This window comes from Mobula hypostoma, chromosome 25 (genome assembly GCF_963921235.1).
Source record: "Mobula hypostoma chromosome 25, sMobHyp1.1, whole genome shotgun sequence".
Classification (NCBI taxonomy): domain Eukaryota; kingdom Metazoa; phylum Chordata; class Chondrichthyes; order Myliobatiformes; family Myliobatidae; genus Mobula; species Mobula hypostoma.
In genome coordinates this window covers 6455743-6479312 of record NC_086121.1, presented here as the reverse complement: position 1 = coordinate 6479312, position 23570 = coordinate 6455743, and the positions used below count along the sequence as shown (strand labels likewise).

The following is a 23570-nucleotide window of genomic DNA, read 5'->3' as shown; positions in this document are numbered from 1 at the left end:
TGGGGAGTAAATTTCACATAGTCCAGCTATTCTACGTGTTACACCATTAGTTTTCAAGGCTGAGAGAAGGCACTAAATAACATGAGCAGTTAATCATAATGGTCATTAGCTTTTTGTTGGATTGGTGGTATTTTGCTCTTTGATTGAATTTGAGAGTCAGTATTTGTATTTTTCTGAAGATTGCAAGTTTCCATCATTGATATAAAGGGGTCAAATTTGCAGGTATAAACATCAGACTTGTGTAGTTAATAAATGTATAGCCATGATAGATTGTCTGTGAGAGCCCAGCTGGCGGTTGACAGATTTGGCATGTGGACTTGATAGCCATGTTGGAAACCAACACTTGACAACAAGCATACTAAAATGAATGTTGCCATGTGGAGGATTGAACATTTGCTTGTGAATCCATTAAATTTCTAGATCAAGCTAATCCTGCTGTTGAATCTTTCACTTGGTTTGAGGGGGTGTTGTCCAGTTAACAGGTTCGAATTGTGATTCAAACACAACATTTTTGAGGATTTCAGCAGGTCAGGCAGCATCTATGGAGAGGAATAAACAAATGACATTTCGCGTCTCAGTCTGAAATGTCGACTGATTATTCCTCTCCATATATGCTGTTTGTCCCCCATTATTACCTCTTCACCGTCATTTTCCAATGGTCCAATAGCATTTTGTATTTCAAGTTCCTCCAGCATTTTGTGTGTGTTGCTCTGGATTTCCAGAATATTCAGAATCTCTTATGTTTAAATTTGAGAATGTCCCTTTGATGTCAATTGGTTTTACCCCCACCACAGAAGGAAACTTAGACTTTGGATGGCTTCATAGTTGCTCATGTGATTTCTAGTGAATCATCAATAGTAGCATTTCCCATTTTCTGTAGATCATTGGTTGGTGTTTGCTGTATGGTGGGCCAGTCATATTTTGGTCATCATGACCGCTGTTTCTGTTTTGGGCACACCCTGTTGCAAATATTGACCATACGTATTTAAAAGCTAACAGTAGATTTGAAAACGGATTACAGTTGCACTATTAACCTTTGCTTGCACTTGCCTACAGTTCTGTTAGCATCATACTAGGAAATCCAGTGGTTTCAACACTGATTTATTTGTTCCCAATAGATTACCATATTTTCACGATAATCTTAAGGATCTTCATATGAGAGCGGAGGGTGGCATGCTTAAATTTGTTATGTTGACATTCAGTTTCTCCCAGCCTTCCTGGATACTATTTCACAATACAGCTGAAAATGTAGGACTAAGTCTGTAGAATTCTACAGTACTTCTGACGTGTCAGTCCATAGCCTCTTCTGCGATGAGGCCACTCTCATATTGAAGGAGCAACACCTCATTCTCTCTGGGTTGCCTCTAACCTGACAGCATTATACTTATACTTTATTGTCGCCAAACAATTGATACTAGAACGTACAATCATCACAGCAATATTTGATTCCGCGCTTCCCGCTCCCTGGATTACAAATATTAAATATTAAAAATATAAAAAATAGTAAAAATTAGTAAATATTAAAAATTTAACATAAATCGTAAATGGAAAATAGAAAAATAGAAAGTAAGGTAGTGCAAAAAAACCAAGAGGCGGGTCCGGATATTTGGAGGGTACGGCCCAGATCCGGGTCAGGATTCGTTCAGCAGTCTTATCACAGTTAGAAAGAAGCTGTTCCCAAATCTGGCCGTACGAGTCTTTAAGCTCCTGAGCCTTCTCCCGGAGGGAAGAGGGACGAAAAGTGTGTTGGCTGGGTGGGTCGTGTCCTTGATTATCCTCAATTTCCTCAATTAACATCAATTTCTCCAATTTCTGGTAAATTCTCTCTCCCCTGCTTTCTTTCATTTTTTATTTCCCATTCTGGCTCCCCTCCTACCCCTTCTCCTCACCTGCTCTTCACATCCCTGTGGTTCCCCTCTTCCTTCCCCTTCTGCCATGGTCCACTTCCCTCTCCTATCAGATCCTTTCTTCTCTAACCGTTTACTTCTTCTACCTATCACTTCCCTGCTCTCACTTCATTCCCATCGCCTAAGTCGCCCACCTTTCCTCTCACCTGGCTTCACCTATGAGCTTGTACTTCCCATCCCCACACCATCTTGTTCTGGTTTCTCCCACTTTTCTTTCCAGTCCCAATGAAGGGTCTCATCTCAAAACGTTGACAATTTATTCCTCTCCATAGATGCTGGCTGACCTGCTGAGTTCCTCCATTTCTTTGTGTGTGTTGTCTCACCTGAAATAAAGCTTTCTTAATCTTTTGGTGATAATTATATCAGGGAAATGCAACACATCACCCTTTTTTAGTGGCATTTATTCATTTTTTTCCCTATCCTTCCTTGAATGCAGTGACGCATTTTAACATACAATTAAGTGGGTATGAGGACTCCCTGAAGTACTGGCAGCATAAATTGCCTCTTATCAGTCAGACTAATTTGAAGTGCAAAATAGTATGTATTTTTATATCAGATTGTGTGTAAAAAAATGCAATACAAAGCAAACATAATGGAAGAAACATTGTCCTATTGCATCTGCCAATGCGCATTTTGATAATATGCAGGCACTGTGAAAGGTCAGAATAAGAATCAGGTTTAATATCACTGCCATATGTCATGAAATTTGTTTTTGTGGAAGCAGCACATTACAATATATCATAATAAAAAATCCCATAAACTACAATAAGAAATATATAAAAATATTAAAATAACAAAGTAGTGCAAGAAGGGTAAAAAAAATGTGTGGTAGTGTATATGGGTTCATTGTCCATTCAGAAATCTGATGGCAGAGGGGAAGAAGCTGTTTTTAAGACATTGATTGTGTGTCTTCAGGTTCCTGTACCTCTTCCTTGATGGCAGCAATAATAAATATCGCATTTAAAGTTCTTGAAAGAGAAGTAGGAAAATGCTTACCCAGGTTTAGTTTCATGCCACGGGTGGTGAGCACCATAACTACAGAATGATCTATGGAGCTAAAAGTATAATGGCTGTAATCACGGATGATGCATCGATGGCTTTGTTATGACTGCAACATGCAGCGCCACTTGTGGAAGGTCACAGTGGAAAAAGGGGGCATGCAAATGAAGTTATAAATTACAGTTGAAGAACAATATTTTGATGTGTTGGATGGGGACTGTCAGTGCAGCGAGATGTAATTCATGAGTTCATTATAGCGCGAAGGTACTTGACAGCTGAGCCATGCCGAAAGGAAAATTTATTCTTTAGTTTGTGCTGACAGAAAATGGCAGATCATATGAGCAGTTTGTGCAAATGCAATGAGACCTTGCAGTGAAATTGTGTCACTCTGACAACTCTGCCAACCCTTGTTATTTATGCTTTCAACCACAGATATTTTATTTAATGACAAAAGGAGTAATTTGTACTTTGTGTGTGGGTCTGTGTGTGTCCCACAATATTGTCCTAAATGTGTTTAATTAGGCTAATATACAGTTTGAATTTCTGAATATATGTGAGATCTCACTACATAATTCTGCAGACTGCATTTCAATTTTTTTTCTTTGCTCTCTTTTTGCACTATTTAATTTAAATTTGAATATATTTTTATTGTAATGTATAGTTTTTTTATTGTTATGTATTGCAGTGTACTGCAGCTGCAAAACAACAAATTTCATGTCATATGCCAGTGATATTAAACCTGATTCTGATTCAAAATAGTTTATTGTCATTCTACATTACATATAAAGGAGAACGAAATGATCGTTACTCCAGATCTGATATAGCATAAAAAGCATAAAGAACACAATAAATATAAATATAAAAGCAATCCTAAAAAAACACAATGTATAGATAACTGTACATAGATTGATTGTATGTACAAAAAGTGACACTAGGTGATGTGTATGTAGTGGTGGTGGGGGGGGTAAGAATATTGTTATAATTGTAATTTGGAAATATTGTGAAGGAAAGGAAAAGAATGGAAATGCGAAGAAAGGAGCAGCTGTCCAATAGAGATTCTGCCTGATGCCTGCATTCACCATTTTAAACCAAATAGCTGATTAGGATTTGCATCAGCTATTAAATCTTTGTATTTTTGCCATGTTAAGAGACTAGTCCACATATTATATCGTCTCTAGGGTGTGGGAGAATGAGAGGTGATTTGATAGGGGTGTACAAAATTATGAGGGGTATGGATAAGGTAAATGAAGTCAGGCTTTTTGCACTGTTGTTGGATGGGACTGGAACTGGAGGTCATGGGTTAAGGATGAAAAGCAAACTGTTTAAAGGGAACCTGAGGAACTTCATCACTAACAGGGTGGTGAGCTGCCAGCAGACATAACATACTAAGAGTGCTGGAAAGCCTATGCAGGCCAGGCAGCATCTGTGGAAAAGAGTAAACTATTGACTTTTTAGATGGAGACCTTTATCAGGATTTGCCTGGCCTACTGAGTTCCTCTAGCATTCTGTGTGTGTTGCTTTGGATTTCCAACATCCGCAGATTTTCTGGTATTTGTGCGAACAGAAGTGATGGATTCATGTCTGATTTCAACATTTAAGAGAAATTTGTATAGTTACATAGATGGGAGGGATACAGTTGCAGCTTGATAGAACTAGGGTGATTAATATTTCTGTAAAGACTAAATGGGCCAAACAGCCTGTATCTGCGCTGGAGTGTTCTATGACCTGTTACCGTTCCAGCAACATTCCAATCAGCAAGACTAAGTGACCTATACTCATTGAGTGTTTGCATTCCTTTCATGCTTGAAGTTCATTAGTGAACTTCATGTTGAATTCTAATCTTTATAGATTGACTGTCATCCAGTGTCACATGCATTATGTCGAGAGCTGTAGTTCACTGTTTTGGTGTCTACTCATTCGTGAGATGAGGTTTGATTTGCAGAGCCAAACTATAACTAAAAGCCAACTATTTATATTCCCTTAGCATTGCCCAGTTTCATGCTTGCCTCAGTCTGAACTCTTCCAGAATTCCTCATCCATAAATTTGTTCCCTCTAGATTTGACTATTCAAAATTATTCTGCTAGTTAACCTTGAATCATTCTTCCATTGATGAAGTTACCCAAAAATCTTCCTTCTCCAAGCTCTCCAGATCAGCTGCCAATCCCCCTGTTTGCCATCCTGTATCACGTTGAATTAAGCAATATCTTGTTTTCAAATTCCTCATGAACTTATTCCTCCCCATCTCTGTAAACTCCCAGAACCCCATAATCCATCTGTTATTCCAGTTCTGGCCATATGATGAAGATTGATTTGAACTACTCCAGCTTTAGTACTTTGGTGACTGATTATCAGAGACCACACATCAGGAATTATCTCTCTGAGGATTTCCACCTTTCCCTTTAAAATAGAACATAGAACAAACAAGCCTAGTGCAGTATTGGGGAGCATGCCTTATGAGAATAGGTTGAGTGAACTTGGCCTTTTCTCCTTGGAGCGACGGAGGATGAGAGGTGACCTGATAGAGGTGTATAAGATGATGAGAGGCATTGATCGTGTGGATAGTCAAGAGGCTTTTTCCCAGGGCTGAAATGGTTGCCACAAGAGAACACAGGTTTAAGGTGCTGGGGAGTAGGTACAGAGGAGATGTCAGGGGTAAGTTTTTTTTACTCAGAGAGTGGTGAGTGCGTGGAATGGGCTGCCAGCAACGGTGGTGGAGGCAGATACGATAGGGTCTTTTAAGAGACTTTTGGATAGGTATATGGAGCTTAGAAAAACAGAGGGCTATAGGTAAGCCTAGTAATTTCTAAGGTAGGGACATGTTCAGCACAACTTTATGGGCCGAAGGGCCTGTATTGAGCTGTAGATTTTCTACGTTTCCAGTACAGGCCCTTCTATCCTCAATATTGTGCTGACTTTTAACCTCCTCTAAAATTAGTCTGGCCCTTCTCTCCTAAATAGCCTTCCATTTTCTATCATCTGTGTGCGTATCTAAGAATTTCTTCAATGCTCCTAATATATCTGACTTCACCACCATTCCTGGCAGGGCATTCCACAAACTCACCTCATTTTGTTTGGGGAAAACAAAGAAACTTACTTGTGACATCCCTCTTGTACATTTCTCCAAACACCTAAAAATTAAGCCCCCTCATCTTAACCATTTCCGCACTGGGAAAATGTCTCTGGCTATCCACCCGATCTATGCCTCTTATTATCTTGTACCCCTCTATCAAGTCACCTCTCATCCTTTGCTCCAAAGACAAAAGCTTTAGCTCGCGCAACCTATCAAAAGACATTCTCTCTAATCCAGGCAGCATCCTCTCTAGAACTTGCAGACCCTTTCTATAATGAGGTAACTATATTCCAAGTGTGGTCTAAGCAGGGTTTTATAGAGCTACAACATTACGTCACATCTCTTGAACTCATACTCCAACTAATGAAGGCCAACACACTATATATCTTCCTAACAAACCTTAGCAAAATTCTGGAGGAATCTATTGAGAGAAATAAAGAGTCGACATTTTGGGCCTCCATTGATGGTGCCTGACCTGCTGAGTTCCTCCAGCATTTTGAGTGTGTTGCTCTGGGTTTCCAGTATCTGCAGAGTATTTTGTTTTCCGCTGTGATCACCTTTTTGCCTTTTTCCCTAACAGCTGGCCTAGGTTTTGTTTAATAAGGCTCCTGTGTTCTTGAGACCTAAAGGTGCTATGTGGAAAAAGATTTTTGTTTCTCATGAGAGGCTGCTGACTTTTGCATAGGTCCCATAAGGTTTCTGGTGCAGTTGAAGGTCCATAAAGAGCAATTGCTGACTTTGCATTTTGCAGGTATGAATGGTACCGGAAAGTTACATATATAAAGATTTAAAGTCAAGGTTCAAAAGTCCAAACGTATATCAAGAGACCTGATTTATTTATTTGTACTAATGCAGTAACTTTGAGTTCAAGTTCGCATCCCCTTTATTTAGTCTAATGGGACTGAAATAGCACAGGCAAAAAATCAAACCTGGATTAAATTTGGTCCACTCAAGTTTTTGATAATCATTTTCTAATAGGATATAAAAATGAATTACAGAAATAGTGATATTTTTAGTACTATTGGCTACCTCCATGTGCAGCACCAGTGACTCAGGTTCAATTCCCGCCATTGTCTGTAAGGAGTTAGTTTGTTCTCCCCGTGTGGGTTTCCTACAACATTCCAAAGGTATACGAGTTAGTTAGTAAGTTGTGATCATGCTGTCTTGGTGCCAGAATGTGTAGCAACACTAGCAGGCTGCTCCAGCACATCCTCAGACTATGATGGTCATTGATGCAAAACAATACATTGCACTGTATTTTTTGAGGTACATACGACAAATGAAACTAATCTTTAATCTTATCCATTTGTAGTTTTTTATGTTCTTATTATCTACTCGGGTACACAAACTAAAATCCTTGTTTGTAAGATATGAGAGAAGGAAACTAAGTTCAAAGTAAATTTATTATCAAAGTACATTTACATATAATCACATGCAAACCTGAGATTTGTTTTTTTGCGGGCAAGGGACTTTGTAATACAGAATACAGTGGATTCTGATGAACTGGTCCATTGGTTAATCGGGCCAGCTGCTTATTTGGGACAACTCTAATCAAGAACAAAAACTAATCAAGAAAATAGCCAGAATTCCCTTCATTTACTTGGGACACTATGCTGCTTAATTAAAATTGGTGGCCACCGGGCGATCCTGCTTCTTCTGGCTTCGTCTGGGTAGCCTCCAACCTGAACATTGATTTGTCGAACTTCCAGTAATTGCCCCTCCCCCTCAACTTCACTATTCCCATCACCTTTTTCCCCTTTTCCCTCTCTTACGTTATCTCCTTGCCTGCCCATTGCTTCCCTCAAGTGCTCTTCCACCTTCTTTTTCTTCCATGGCCTTCTGTCCTCTCCCATTAGTTTTTACATTGAATGAATTCCTCTGTTGATCAAGTACACATTTTTATGGTACTGTCTTTGTATTGATATGTTCTAATTTATTCTGTATTTCATTTTGATGCATAATTTGTTGCTCAGTTAAACGGTATATTTTGTCTTTTCTGCCTTTTTAATAAGTTCAAGTTTATTGTCATCTGACTGTACACATATGCAACCAAGGACAGCATTGTTTTTCCTGACCATGATGCTCCCACAAAATGCATATCACACAAAGCACGTGAAATAAAATATTACTACAAATAAGTTAATAAAATATAATTTTGTATTTTATTAACTTATTTGTGGTACTAATAAAGCAAATGTATGACGTTATATCATTATGGATTTGCATGTATATTTTAAATTTTGTGCATTGGCACAAAACAAATCAATCTTGATTATATTTTGCATAATTCCTATGTCTATGGTAACTGATTGAAGCCTATTTGCATAAAAAGTAGAGATGGCAACTACTTCACTTGCTTCTGATAACACTCTTCCTTCTTCTCATTCCTCCCCCCCCCCGCCCCCCGCCATCCCTTTTAGTTACATGAGAGCAGTTACGATGCAGGGAAGGCCTTGCAGAGACTGGTTAAGAAGCCCGTCCCCAAACTGATTGAAAAATGTTGGTCTGAAGATGAAATGGTAAGGAAGTTGTTTTTTTCAAATTTGTAAATAAGCTAGGAAAGCTTCGGTATTTCTGAATATGATTTGAGTTACTTTAATTGCTTTAAGGCTACGGAGATGGGATCCTTTCCCATGTGCAGCAGAAATTACAACCACAAAATGCAAATAAATACTTGAGATCTTCATTCTCCCATTCACTGATGGTAAAACTAAATACTGAAACATTCAGGCTGGTATGTGGTTTTAGGATTTTTTTTACATTTATATACTGGTATAATGCTTTTCAGTAGTTTAGCATTTAGATTTAATGATAATGCTTCTTATTGCTCTGCTCAGAATGAGTTGGTTCATTTGACCCAGCATTGACCTGCCACTCACATGGAAGCTGCTGCTTGTTGAGAAATACACACAAAGTGTTGGAGGAACTCAATAGGTCATGCCACATCTATGAAGGTGATTAAACAGCCAACAATTCAGGCCAAGAAGTGACTCTGTCCCAAATCGTCAGGTCTTTATTCCTCTCCATTGATGCTGCCTGACCTACTGAGTTCCTCCAGCGGTCTGTGCATGTTTCTCTGGATTTCTAGCATCTGCAGAATCCTCTTGTGTTTATGCTTGTTAAGCAACATTGGATGTGATGCTGAGCACCTGATTGAGCTTTGCAGCCAAACCCTGTATCATCAGTGTCTTAGGAGGGAGTGAAGGGTGATCTAAAGTGACCAGCCTTCAGTTACACCTGGTTTGTTCCATGGGTAAGTGGCTTGGGAATGCTCGATGATGTTTCTTGGCCGTCCACTTTCTTGGGGTGGGCAATATTCTATGACCCCCCCCCCCCGCACTCTTAAGAAAGTTCACAGCTGAGAATCATCACCTATGTTACTCATCTGGAAGGAAGCAGGAACTAAGAACACTTTAAAACTGTTTGGAAACAAAATATGGGAGAAGCTTCCAGCTTCATTCAGTTCCCTCTCCTGCAGTGGGGAGAGGGAACAGCAGGATGGCTAGCAAGTGGACAGCCGTTCAGTCTGGTGATGCACATCGCTTTACTGATCCACTCATCTTATGACGAAAATGAAGCTAGGTACTGGCTGTTGCCACTGTAGTTGTTGATATGCAGGTCAAATATAGAGATAATTATCTGTATTTAATAAATATTACATATATTATCTTTTAAAGTAGGTAATACAAGAAAGATCCTGTTATTTATAAAAGCACTAAATTCATTTTTACAATCTCGTCCCTTGACAACTGGTCTATCCAGGAAGGTCCAGTTTTAATTACCAGTGATAAATTTCCTTTTGTTAGTTTGTGTCTGTGCATTTCTTTGTCCTGCTGTCACAATTCTGATGAAGCGTTTCTGGCAGATTTAGCTGTACTGAACCTTCTGATTTCATTAATTAATTTCTGTTGATTCTCAACCTTGCTGATGATCAGAGCATAGTTTCAATACACTAAAAGATATTGGTGATTCTATCCCCATTGAATGACAATACCAGCAACGTTTTGTCGATGCAAGTGTCTCTGGTCTTATTATATTGTAGCTTCTTGAAGTGTTCTGGACAGCTGCATCCTGTTTACAAGGCAGATCTACACCTGCTGTTCCTAGTCTTGCCAGAGATGGTATAAAATCTGCTTTTCTTAACTCAAAGGAAGACTTTGTAACATGCAATGTCACTGTTAAATATTGTTTGGAATTATTCCATATTTAGCACTTGAATTTATCCTGAAAGTATTGCAATTTCTGCTGCAATACATTTTAAATTTTAAGATGGAATTACCAGAGGTCAGAATTTCTCACAGCTGAGAGCTATTTTAATAAATAAACACTGTTCGTGCAATTTTCCTGAGCGGCCACAGGACAAATTGCCCTGAATGATGATTTTGCCCAACTCCTGAATGGATGCTTCACATTTTCAGTTGGTCTGGTCAACACAAAACATTTTGCTGCATTCTCAGGAACTTACTCATATTTCACCTGCACGTGGACCTATACATGCACACGCGCGCGCGCACACACCCACCCACCCCCTTTGCAGGACTAGAAATTTTAAAAATTATTTTAAAACTTTAAAAAATTCTTTTTAGAATTATAAACAACAGGAATTCTGCAGATGCTGGAAATTCAAGCAACATACATCAAAGTTGCTGGTGAACGCAGCAGGCCAAGCAGCATCTATAGGAAGAGGCGCAGTCGACGTTTCAGGCCGAGACCCTTCGTCAGGACTAGTCCTGACGAAGGGTCTCGGCCTGAAACGTCGACTGCGCCTCTTCCTATAGATGCTGCTTGGCCTGCTGCGTTCACCAGCAACTTTGATGTTTTTAGAATTATATTTCTGTTAAATATTCCCTCACACACTTTCTCTTGCTCCTTCTCTCTTTGCTGAGGTCTTGAATTGTAAGGATAAAGAAAAAGATACCTCATATGAGAAACTCACCTTCCCAGAAACCACTCTGGTGAATTGTCACTGGTCATCCTATTTAGAAAGTATATCTTTTTAGTGAAGAAGACTGAAAATACACCATGCTAAGATTTAAAAATAAGATTAGCTTCATTTGTCACACAGTCTGAGGATTGTACTGGGGGAAGTCCACTGGTGTCATCATGCTTCTGGCGTCATGTAGTCTATCCACAATTTGCTTACCCTAACTGATATGTCTTTGGAATGTGAGTGGAAACTGGAGCACCTCAAGGAAACCCACACTGTCATGGACGAACATACACAGTCCTTACAGAGCGCAGCGGGAATTGAACCCCGATTGTATAGCTGATCAACTAGGCCATCTGTACTTACCCCACAAAGAGAAAGGGAGGAACTGGATGTACAGTAAAAACTTGGTAGTCTACTGTTCTGAAATCCAGCTCGCTCTAATAGACATCGTTTCAGAACTTTCTCAATAGTTCTCTATCCATTAACTGGGTTGTCTGTAAAGTCAACCTGTCATGCGACAACACCTTCTTATGACAAGTTTTCTAGTGCAGTTTCAGATGTTGCTGATAGATGTACACATTTGTGCTAAGTGCTCCTTTGTTCCCATAAACCAAAATGCTCCATTGTTACTGTTAGTTGATCCGTATAGTTTGTCAATGTAATGCAATTAATGGGTAACATAATTTTTGCTTGATTAATGTATTTAATTAACTGGCACATGTCAACTCCAACAGATGATGGATAACAGAGCTTTTACAGTATACTGTATATCGCTTTTTTAGACACAGGCCATGCCAGTGAAGTGAGGTATGGTCACTGTTGTAAATTAGCAGTCATTCAGAAGTATCAAAGTGGAAAGCATCATGTCTAAGTTTGTCAATATCCACCCTAAAATTTGACTTAAGATTAAGGCAGTCTATGACTGTTTAGTAAGCCATGTACCACAACATTTTTATATGCAATTTCTAAGTTGAAATTGTAATCTAAATACTCTTTAGAGATTTCCATTTCATTTTTTAAATCTTTGTTGCAAAATTCAGTTTTCAATTGTCCAATTGTCCTTGAGTAGCTCTTGAAAAGTCTCAAGAACAGAATAGAAAACATCAGGTAAATGTCATTGTTTCTATAGTTACAATGGAAATGCTTCCACCATTTTGATGGGTGGCAATAGCTATATTGATATGTCATCAGTACATTGACGTTGATGTTTCACGTAGATAAAGGAAGTTTAAAAAAAAATCTTCCCCTTTACTTAGCTATAAATGATGAGACCTTGAACCCACAGTAAAATAGACATCTGTGGAGTAATTTCATTTTACTTTTAATAAATGAGGCTCTCAACTGCAAAAGAATAATCTTTTTCCCCGCATAAAAGGAGATTATTTATTGATGAAAGCTCACATAACTCAATTTGAAAATCTATTTATGATGCCTTCATACTCTGTGCCTTTCTAACAATATACTTCCTTTGAAACTTGAAACCAAGGAGAGATATGCTATCTTTTTAGCAATGGTAAGCTGAAACAGTTATTTAGTGTATAAAGAACTATACATTCATGAGCACTGCAAGCTTAAGTGAGTTATTAGTATTATATTGTGATCAGACAGAGAAGCTTTGATAATTTGTCTTCCCCTCTCCATGCAAAGCCATCCACATCAGTTACATACTCATCACCACGGTAACCAGTTTGAGAACCTGTAATACTTATTTGCACCTTATGGAATGAATTCCTGACGATCAAGACAAAAAGAGATCAAAATGGTCGTGTGATTAAATAACAAGTGACAGTGCAGCTTCTATTAAACATCTTCAAGCAATTCTAATTGAGTATTCTCGGTCAGTATTTCATGCATTGCTTTTACACATAAGTATCATCCTGGAAGCTGTGAATGTTCTATTTATTCCCATGGTGTGGTATGAAGCAAATTTTCCTCAGCTAGACTGGGTGCCAAATGAGATGGGGAGAGAAAGAAGTCTTTTGGTGTATGGCATGAATAGATTCCGAACCGTTCAGTTTGCCAATCTTATCACGCTCATGTTTTAGACAGTACTTGTAACAATATGAAATCTTACTTCTGAAGAGTGTGTTGTAATCATTGTTGTTCACTTTATTGGCCAAACTGAATGATACTCTTGATGGTTGAGTATACCAATCCATCAGTCTCCCATTGGCAAGAAGTTATAATTGAAATTCATGTAATTGGTAAGACCATAAGACATAGGAGCAGAATAAGGCCTTTCAGCCCATTGAGTCTGCTCTACAATTCCATTTTTGCTGACTTATTATTCCTCTCAGCCACATCCTGCTGTTCTAAACTGATGTCCTTCTATTTTGACACTCTGCCTTATGGTCCTAGATGCCCCACTATTGGAAACATCCTCTCCGCATCCATTCCATCTAGACCATTTGGTATTCAATAGGTTTCAATAACAAACATGAGAAAATCTGCAGATACTGGAAATCAAGCCAACACATACAAAATGCTGGAAGAACTCAGCAGGCCAGTTCCTGAGCAGCATCTATGGGAAAGAGTAAACAGTCAAAGTTTTGGCCAAGACCCTTCATCAGGTTTCAATAACATACCCCCTCATTCTTCTAAATTCCAGCAAGCACAGGCCCAAAGCCATCAAATGCTTCTCATATGTCAACCCTTTAGATGCTGTTCTACTCATTGGTTTGAGCTGATAATTCTAAACCTTTCATACAAACTTAAACATTTCAATCAGCATACCTTTTAGCACTTATAAATTTTTATCAAGCTAATTGTTCACATAATAGCTCCGTGTGTAATCGGGCATGACATTCATACCACCAGTAGACTCACAAGTTGTACTTTGTCAGACAGAAATGTCCATCAGTGAAGATACCTCGAAGCTACTCAGTTAGATGCTCAGCTGGGACCTAATTGAAATTGAATTAATTTTGTATAAGGATAATGATATCAGTAATTAAAATATTTCAAAGGCATGTGTTCTGTGCTTATCAGGGGTAGGTCTAGATTAGATAATTGTCACAATGATGGGGTAGTTGCTGTGTTAAACAAAAGGGCTCTCCAGTGCGTATATTGTTCCTTTGGGAGCAGCTTCCTTGCATTATTTATTTTTTTATTTAGAGATGCAGTGTGGAACAGGCCCTTCTGGCCCTTCAAGCCAGGCTGCCAAGCAAGCCACTGATTAACCCGAGCATAATCATGGAACAGATCACGATGACCAATTAACCTTCTAACTGCTATGTCTTTGGACTGTGGGAGGAAACCAGAGCACCTGGAGGAAACCCACACATACACAAGAAGGGATGTACAAATCTGCTTACAAAGGATGCCAGAATTGAAGTCTGAACTCCCAACGCCCCGAACTGAAATAACATCACACTCACTGCTATGTTACTGTCCCACTCCAATGTTTGTAGCCACCACAAGCATCTTGGTGTCAGTCTCAGGGCTTACTCTGTCTTGGTGGCCAGTGAAGATATCCACTTCTTATTTAGTACTTTACTGGCGGCCTTGGTGGCTTCTGTAGAAATTTCTTTCTTAGTAACTGATTTGATCAAACTAACAGCTACCACGTGTCTCATACCACAGACAGCAAAGCAACCAAGAAGTGGATATTTAGAAAACTTATCAACACGCATGGGGTTAGTTGGCATAATGTGAGCAATGGCTGCATCTCCACACCAGCTATTTGACTACCTCGAAAGTGCTTTAGAACTCACTGAGGTTGTGAAAGGCATCTTGCAGTTGCATATCCTTAACACTAAACAGATCAGCTTTATACCCCAGGCTTTCCCACATGGATAAATACTTTGAGGAACTAACTGGGGGAACTACCCACTTTTACATTTGGTCCTGAGCAATGCAGGAAGGTTATTTAGTAAGGGTGCTGGAAGCAAAGTCTTTGAATATTTTTAAAACACTGGTAAATAGATTCTTGAAACAACGGGAGTGAAAGATTACCATGGATAGACCTGTGTTTAAAAAAAAAACACATATCTCCAACTTCTCCTCATCTCCCCTATACTTTTCTCCAATCACCTTAAAGTTAAGATCCCTTGTATTAGCTATTTCTGCCCTGAGGAAAAGGTCACTGGCTGTCCACTCGATCAGCACCTCTTATCACCTTGTACACATTTGCAATGTACAAAAAGTTTTTCTTTGATTCTCTGAACTTCTGATAAAGATGGAGCACATTTGTCCATTGTGGCTATCCCACATTGATATAAATAGTTCCCAAAGAACAAATGACCATTACAGGATAGAATTGCACATTATTCAAACGTGATCTTGTTCAATCTGAAAAAAATTTTGTCTCAAAGACAGAAGGTATGAGGTACAGGTAGGGTGTGGTAAATAGGAAAGCTGTTTTAAAGGGCATGGTAGTGAAAAGACTTCGGTGAGCATTTAAAGAAATATATGAGGAACATATATCGCCTTCAACCTAAAGGCATGACAGGAAAGATGTCCCAACCAAGATTATGGGAGAGATTACAGTGTTAAATCCAAGGAAAATGCTGCTAAAGTAACAGAGAAAAGCAGTGAGCATGAAGCTTGGGACTGAAGGGTGATTGGCAGATCCTGGAAAGCTGCTGGCCCCTGCAGTGGTAATGGCAGCACAGAGGTATAGAACATGCTTGGAGTCCAATATCTCCATTGAATCCAGGAGCATTCCATTACCTACTAAATTGCTAGACTGAACACTTCTGAAATGTGGCCTTTCAACATTGTGGCTGGCATTATGTAGCTCTGTCCTAGTTATTTACATGGGATTCTTGACCTTAGTTCTAAAGGTAGGTTTGACCGAGCTTACAGTTCTTTTTTTAAATTTCTCTCTCTGTTTTAACCATTTAGCAATAGTTTATAACTTAACCTACAAAAAGTAATGGATGCAGCCCAGTCCATCATAGGTAAAGCCCTATGATGGACTGGGCCCATTGAGGACATTGACAAGGAGCACTGTTGCAGAAAAGCAGCTTCCCATTATCAAAGACCCTACCATCCAGGCCATGCTCTCTTCTTGATGTTGCTATTGGGCAGGAGGTACAGGGGCCTCAGGACTCACACCAGCAGTTTCAGGAACAGTTATTACCCCTCAATCATTAGGCTCCTGAACTAGCATGGATAACTTCACTCACCCAACACTGAACTGATTCCACAACCTACAGACTCGCTTTTAATAACTTGTCAACTCATGTTCTGAATATTATTTATTGCTCATTCATTAATTAGTTTGCTTGTTATTTTGTTGTTCTGTTTGCATTTGCACAATTTGTTGTCTTTTCCACATTGGTTGTTTGTCCATCTTTGTGTGAAGCTTTTCATTAGTTCTATTGTTTTTCTTTGTATTCACTGTGAATGCCTGCAAGAAAATGAATATCAGGGTAGCGGATGGTGACATATATCTACTTTGATGATAAATTTACTTTGAACTTTATTTAATGCATTGAAATGGAGATATTTATTTTTTTTCATGATTTACATCCATTTCTACAGTTTTTTAAAAGACACTGATTATTGGGGGTATATGAGGTAGTGAAACAAAGGGCATAATTTTATGGTGACTGGAGAAAAGTATAGGTTTTTAACACAGAGAGTGATGGGGCGGTGAACACACTGCCAGGGGGTGGTGGTGGAGGTAGACTCAGTAAGGACATACAAAATGCCAGAGGAACAATGCTGCAGACTAGCTATAAGATCATTGATTATTACATGAGTGGGAAAGATGAGTTTGCACAGGATCGCACAAGGAGTAGGACAAGCTGTGTACGGTCTGGCACAGTAACTCTGTTTCCCTCTCCATTAACGCTACCTGACATGACAGGTATTTCCAATGTTTTCTGTTTATGCTGTGAATCAGGAAATGTAACACAAGAGGATGCATGTTTCCCACTGTGTATGTGATGTTGTGAAAAAACGACCAGCAGAGTTTTATCTTCCGGCTTGTGAGTTATATCCCTACACGTACAGCTCATCACAAACTTGTACAAGTACTTTTTAAATGTGATAATGAATTCTGCCTGCCCAACATTTCCAGATTCCTACCATCCCCCAACTGATTTTGTGTTTTTTCTTCTACGTTTCTTCTCTAATCCTTTTTTTCTTAATCCTGTTTGTTCATTATGTGCCGTGTTGTGATCATAGTCTTTTCATGATCATGATTGTTTTTGGCAAATTTTTCTACAGAAGTGGTTTGCCATTGCCTTCTGGGTAGTGTCTTTACAAGCCATTATCAATACTCTTAAAAGTTGCTGGTGAACGCAGCAGGCCAAGCAGCATCTCTAGGAAGAGGTACAGTCGACGTTTCAGGCCGAGACCCTTCGTCAGGACTAACTGAAAGAAGAGCTAGTAAGAGATTTGAAAGTGGGAAGGGGAGGGGGAGATCCAAAATGATAGGAGAAGACGGGAGGGGGAGGGATGGAGCCAAGAGCTGGACAGGTGATTGGCAAAAGGGATGTGAGAGGATCATGGGACAGGAGGCCCAGGGAGAAAGAAAAGGGGGAGGGGGGGAAGCCCAGAGGATGGGCAAGGGGTATAGTCAGAGGGACAGAGGGAGAAAAAGGAGAGAGAGAGAAAAAGAATGTGTGTGTATATATATAAATAAATAACGGATGGGGTACAAGGGGGAGGTGGGGCATTAGCGGAAGTTTGAGAAGTCAATGTTCGTGCCATCAGGTTGGAGGCTACCCAGATGGAATATAAGGTGTTGTTCCTCCAACCTGAGTGTGGCTTCATCTTTACGGTGGAGGAGGCCGTGGATAGACATATCAGAATGGGAATGGGACGTGGAATTAAAATCTGTGGCCACTGGGAATCAGAATGGGAATGGGACATGGAATTAAAATGTGTGAGCTCAAACTTCCGCTAATGCCCCACCTCCCCCTCGTACCCCATCCGTTATTTATTTATTGATATACACCACATTATTTTTCTCTCTCTCCTTTTTCTCCCTCTGTCCCTCTCACTATACCCCTTGCCCATCCTCTCAGTTTCCCCCCCCCTTTTATTTCTCCCTAGGCCTCCTGTCCCATGATCCTCTCAAAGTCATAGTCATACTTTATTGATCCCGGGGGAAATTGGTTTTCGTTACAGTTGCACCATAAATAATAAATAGTAATAAAACCATAAATAGTTAAATCATAATATGTAAATTATGCCAGTAAATTATGAAATAAGTCCAGGACCAGCCTATTGGCTCAGGGTGTCTGACCCTCCAAGGGAGGAGTAAAGTTTGATGGCCACAGGCAGGAATGACTTCCTGTGACGCTCTGTGTTGCATCTCGGTGGAATGAGTCTCTGGCTGAATGTACTCCTGTGCCCAACCAGTACATTATGTAGTAGATGGGAGACATTGTCCAAGATGGCATACAACTTGGACAGCATTCGCTTTTCAGACACCACCGTGAGAGAGTCCAGTTCCATCCCTACAAAATCATTGGCCTTACGAATGAGTTTGTTGATTCTGTTGGTGTCTGCTACCCTCAGCCTGCTGCCCCAGCACACAACAGCAAACATGATCGCACTGGCCACCACAGACTTGTAGAACATCCTCAGCATCATCCGGCAGATGTTAAAGGACCTCAGTCTCCTCAGGAAATAGAGACAGCTCTGACTCTTCTTGTGGACAGCCTCAGTGTTCTTTGACCAGTCCAGTTTATTGTCAATTCGTATCCCCAGGTATTTGTAATCCTCCACCATGTCCACACTGACCCCCTGGATGGAAACAGGGGTCACCGGTACCTTAACTCTCCTCAGGTCTACCACCAGCTCCTCTCATATCCCTTTTGCCAATCAACTGTCCAGCTCTTGGCTCCATCCCTCCCCCTCCTGTCTTCTCCTATCATTTCGGATCTCCCCCTCCCCCTCCCACTTTCAAATCTCTTACCATCTCTTCTTTCAGTTAGTCCTGATGAAGGGTCTCAGCCCGAAACGTCGACTGTACCTCTTCCTAGAGATGCTGCCTGGCCTGCTGCGTTCACCAGCAACTTTTATGTGTGTTGCTTGAAATTCCAGCATCTGCAGATTTCCTCGTGTTTGCGTTTTTAAAATCAATACTCTTCAGAGACTGTCTGCCTGGCGTCAGTGGCCACATAACCAGGACTTGTGATAACAAGCTGCTCATTCGACCATCCAACACTTTCTCCTATGGCTTCACGTGACCCTGATCGGGGGGCAGGGGGGTGTCGCTAAGCAGGTGTAACAACTTGCCCCAAGGGTGACCTGCAGGCTAACAGAGGGAAGGAGTGCCTTACACTTCCTTTGATAGAGATGTAGCTCCACCCTGAGGAACTCAGCAGGCCAGGCACTATCTAAACAAGTCAACTATTTAGTTGTCATCTCGACTTGAAACATTGATTTGTTTATTCCCCTCCAAAGATAACTGCCTAGCCTGCCGACGTCCTCCAGCATTTTGTGTGTGTTGCTCTGGATTTCCAGCATCTGTAGAATCTCACGTGTTCCTGACTTAAGTACCCAGTCTCTTTAACTAACTCATCAGACTTATTTTGCTTTTTCTCATTCTGTAATTCTTTTCTATTGTTGTGTGCTTACGTTGTTACAGGGAAACCTTTAATTGTTTACCTCATGATACATCACCAACATTTTCAGCTTCTTTACTTCTCAGAGGCAAATTGCCTTCAGTTTTGAAACATTTCACTGCACTAGCCATAACTTTACTGGGACCATTTTTGCATAAAACCACATTTGGATCACAGATAGGAAGTGGACTAGATTTTGTAAACAGCCATCTGCAGTTAGACAGATCTCTCCTTTAATCTGACATTTTATTTTTTTTTAATGCTCCCATTCCATGTTGCTTGTGGATTAAATTAAAAGTTCCTGTTTTTGTAATTGTTTCGGCTTGCCTTTCCCTGTAATTATTTTAACCTAGCCCTATCCAATTTCTGTAGATCTGTTTTTGTCTAATCACGCATTGTTCATCTTCTTAACATTCTCTCTGTTGCACTTTCCATCTTTTTAGCATGTGTACTTCTTCTCATTCGATATAAACTGTATCTCCCTGTATTCTGAAAATGGGTCATTATTTTTGCCTTTGCACCAAAGCAGACTAAAGCATCAGTTGGGAGAAGGATAAAGACCAACTATAAACAGGGCTGAACCTGTGTCTCGGTTAGGATATGTGTAGGCTCTGGCGATATTGATACACCCTCAGTGGCCACTTTTTTAGGTACAGGAGTGGAATTCAGTGCAGTCTGTTGCTGCTGTAGTCCATCCACTTTAAGGTTTGATGTGTTGAGCATCCGGAGATGCTCTTCTGCACACCACTTTTGTAGCATGTGGTTATTGGACTTACTGTCACCTTCCTGTAAGTTTCAAGCAGTCTGGCCATTCTCCTCTGACCTCTCTCATTAACAAACCATTTTCATCCACAGAACTGCCTCTCACTGGATTGTTTCTGCTTGTTTTTTTTGCACCTTTCTCTGTAAGCTCTGGAGACAGGTTGTGTGTGAAAATTCCAGGAGATCAGCAGCTTTCAAGATACTCAAAATACCCCCATCTGGCACCAACAATCATTCCATGGTCAAAGTCACAGAGATCACATTTATTCCCCATTTTGATATTTGGTCTATACAACAACTGAGCCTGTAGAGCACGTCTGGATGCTTTTATGCATTTGAGTTGTTGCCACATGATCGGCTGATTAGATATTTGTATTAACGAGCAGGTGTATAGGTGTACCAAATACTGAGTGTAATTAACTGGATCCACTACTCAGAATTCCTATTCAAGTGGAAAGGGCCTTGGATTTGGAATGAGTAAAGTGATTGGTTAGGAAAGTGTGAAATTAAAAATGAGAATTGGAACAAGGGCCCTCTTGAACCAAGTGAGTGACAGAATTGTATATGTAAAATCATGTATCACACACAGAATGCTGGAGGAGCACAGTAGGTCATGCAGCATCTATAGAAAGGAATAAGCAGTTGATGTCTTGGGCCGACACCCTTCGTCAGGACTGGGGAAGAAGCCAGAATAAGAAGATGGGGGAGTGGAAGGAGTACCCATTAGAAGGTGGTTGGGAAGTGGTGGGGGGGTGGGGTGAAGTAACAGGTGGAAAATGTAAAGGACTGAAGAAGGAGGAATCTGACAGGAGAGTGGACCATGAGAGAATGGGAAGGTTTGAGTTTTTACATGGAGGTGATAGGCAGGTAAAGAGAAGAGAAGAGGTAAGAGGGGAACTAGAGTGAGGAATGGAAGAAGAGGAAAGAGGAAGGAGGAGAAATTGCTGGAAGTTGGAGAAATTGTTGTTCATGCCATCAGGTTGGAGGCTACCCAGGTGGAATGCAAGAGTGGTTGCTTTGGATTTCCAGCATCTGCAGGATTTGTTGTGGTAATGAAAAATGAGGTAGTATGTTCAAACCTAAGAGACTTTTAGGAGAGCTGTGGAGCTTTGGTTTTATATTAAAATGACCTTGTAATGACAATGGGCCAGGAGACCTCAGGGCAGGCCTGATTTTAAAGCAGTTAAAATGAGTAAAATTCAGCAATGAAATGGGAATGGGAGCTATTGTACGAGATAAAGATGAATTATTTTCTCTAATTTTCTAGTGCGTAGTGCCGTGCTTAGGTGAACCAATCAACAAAACACTACAGCCACGCAATAATCTGTGTAATGATAGGTAACGGATGAAGCCTCAGCACTCAAGAGATTCTGCAGATGGTGAAACTTGAGCACTACACACACAATGCTGGAGGAATTCAGGCAGCATCTCTGGAGGGAAATAAACAACAGACTTTTTGGGTCATGATCCTTTGTCAAGGTGTCAGCCTTAAATGTCATTTGTTCATTTCCCTCCATAGCTGCTGCCTGACCTGCTGATATTCCTCCGGCACGTTATGTGTGTTGCAATCGATGAAACTTTGTATGTCAAGTTATTAAATCTTCATTCTAATATTCCCCTGTCTGTGATTGAAATATCAGAAGATCTCTGATAATGATAATTACTTATTAATCTGCCTTGTCTATGTTTTGGTGCATTGAGAAATTTTCTGGTCCTTGTTTTTCATCACCGTTAAGTGTCTCCTGACCCAATCAGCATAGGAGCTCAGAATAATTAGCTTTTTAATTCAGGGTTAAACCACAGTGGCAAAGTTACTGTCTTTGTATTGAGCAACATATTGACTGGTGATCTTGGGGTGTAGGTTTGAATCACAGAATAGGGGTTAGGTCATTTGAACTCATCCAACTAAATAAATCTGGTATAAAAAGCTAGAATCAATAACAGTAACCACAAGATAGCCTGATTATTATGAGAGCCTATCTGGGTCACTTCTGTGAATTCTGCAGTGGTCAGGAAAACATCTGATTCTGAACCAATCAATTGATTGAATCTTAACTGTCCTCAGAGCAGGCTTGTTTGGGGGTAAACTAGAGACAAAACAATAGATCTGACCAGCCTTGCCAGTGAAGTCCATATCCCAAAACACCTTCAGACATAGGGGTGGAATTAGGCCATTCAGTCCATTGAGTCTCTGCCATTCCATCATGGCTAATTTATAGAGGTATATAAGGTCATGAGTGGATTAGATAGGGTGAATGCACACAGTCTTTTTTTTGCAGGGTAGGGCAATCAAGAGGGCATATATTAAGATGGTGGGGAGAAAATTAATGAGAAGAGGTACAACTCTTTTACACAAAAGGAAGGTGTGTGTATGTGGAATGAGCTGCCAAAAAAAGTGATTGAGGCAGCTACAATAACACCTTTTAAAAACACTTGGACAGGTACTTGGATTGGAAAAGTTTAGAAAGTTACGGGACAAACCCGGCAAATAGAACTAGCTTTATGCAGCATGTTGGTTGGCATGGACAAGTTGGGCAAAAGGGTCTGTTTCCATGCTGTGTGACTCTGGAATGGTGGGTATCTTTAATTAGGGCATTACAGCACTGAAGTAGGCTCTTTGGCCCATCTAGTCCATGCCCATCTAGAACTGTTTTTGTGCCTAGTCCCATCGACCTGCATCTGGACCATAGCACTCCATAACCCTCCCATCCCCACTTATCAATCAAACCCACAGCCACCACTTCCACTGGCAGCTCATTCCACACTCTCACCACCTTCTAAGAGGTTCCTCCTTTAATGTGGGGTTTGAGGTGAAGGTATAGTTAGCAGTAACATATTTGAGTTTCTTGATAAGAATATGTTATTCATTCTGTTTATTTTTGTGTGTCATCTGAGGGCATAGTTCACTGCTTATTCTCTGCAGTTCTGTTCACTGCTGTGGGATGATGTTGCTGCACTTTGCCAAAGCCGTTAATTAGGATTCAAATGGTTGATTACCAGTATGCCGACAGGCTAATTGAAATGGTTTAAAATGCAAGCTAAACTACTCTGTTGAAGGTAATGGTACAGAGCTTTGTGTTTTTTTTCTACATGTTTAAAATACTGTATATCCCAGTGATGGCTCTGTTTAATTTTGTATTTTTGTTCCCAGAAAAGGAGCAGCAGGGAGGAAGCTATGTGGTCTATCAATTCTTTTGATTGGTGCATTCATTAAATATATATTGCAGTCAGATTTTTTCTTTGTAAACTCTGATCAATATCTGCATTCTGCCGAGCGTATACAAATTCTGCTAAAGTTATGAGGTTACAAACTAATTCATTGGGTACATAGCCTCAAGATTGAGGAAATAGATTTAGGAGAGACATGAGGAGA

At 40.2% G+C, this 23570-nt stretch overlaps 1 protein-coding gene across 5 annotated transcripts in view; it reads left to right on the top strand.

Moving 5' to 3' along the window:
* rerea (arginine-glutamic acid dipeptide (RE) repeats a) overlaps nt 1–23570 on the top strand; it is a 659533-nt gene that overhangs the window by 464724 nt on the left and 171239 nt on the right. For all 5 annotated transcript variants that reach the window (XM_063033173.1, XM_063033174.1, XM_063033176.1 and 2 more), the window contains one exon: nt 8398–8496. In XM_063033173.1, the coding sequence (XP_062889243.1) occupies nt 8398–8496 (99 nt within the window). The remainder of the gene's footprint in view (nt 1–8397; nt 8497–23570) is intronic.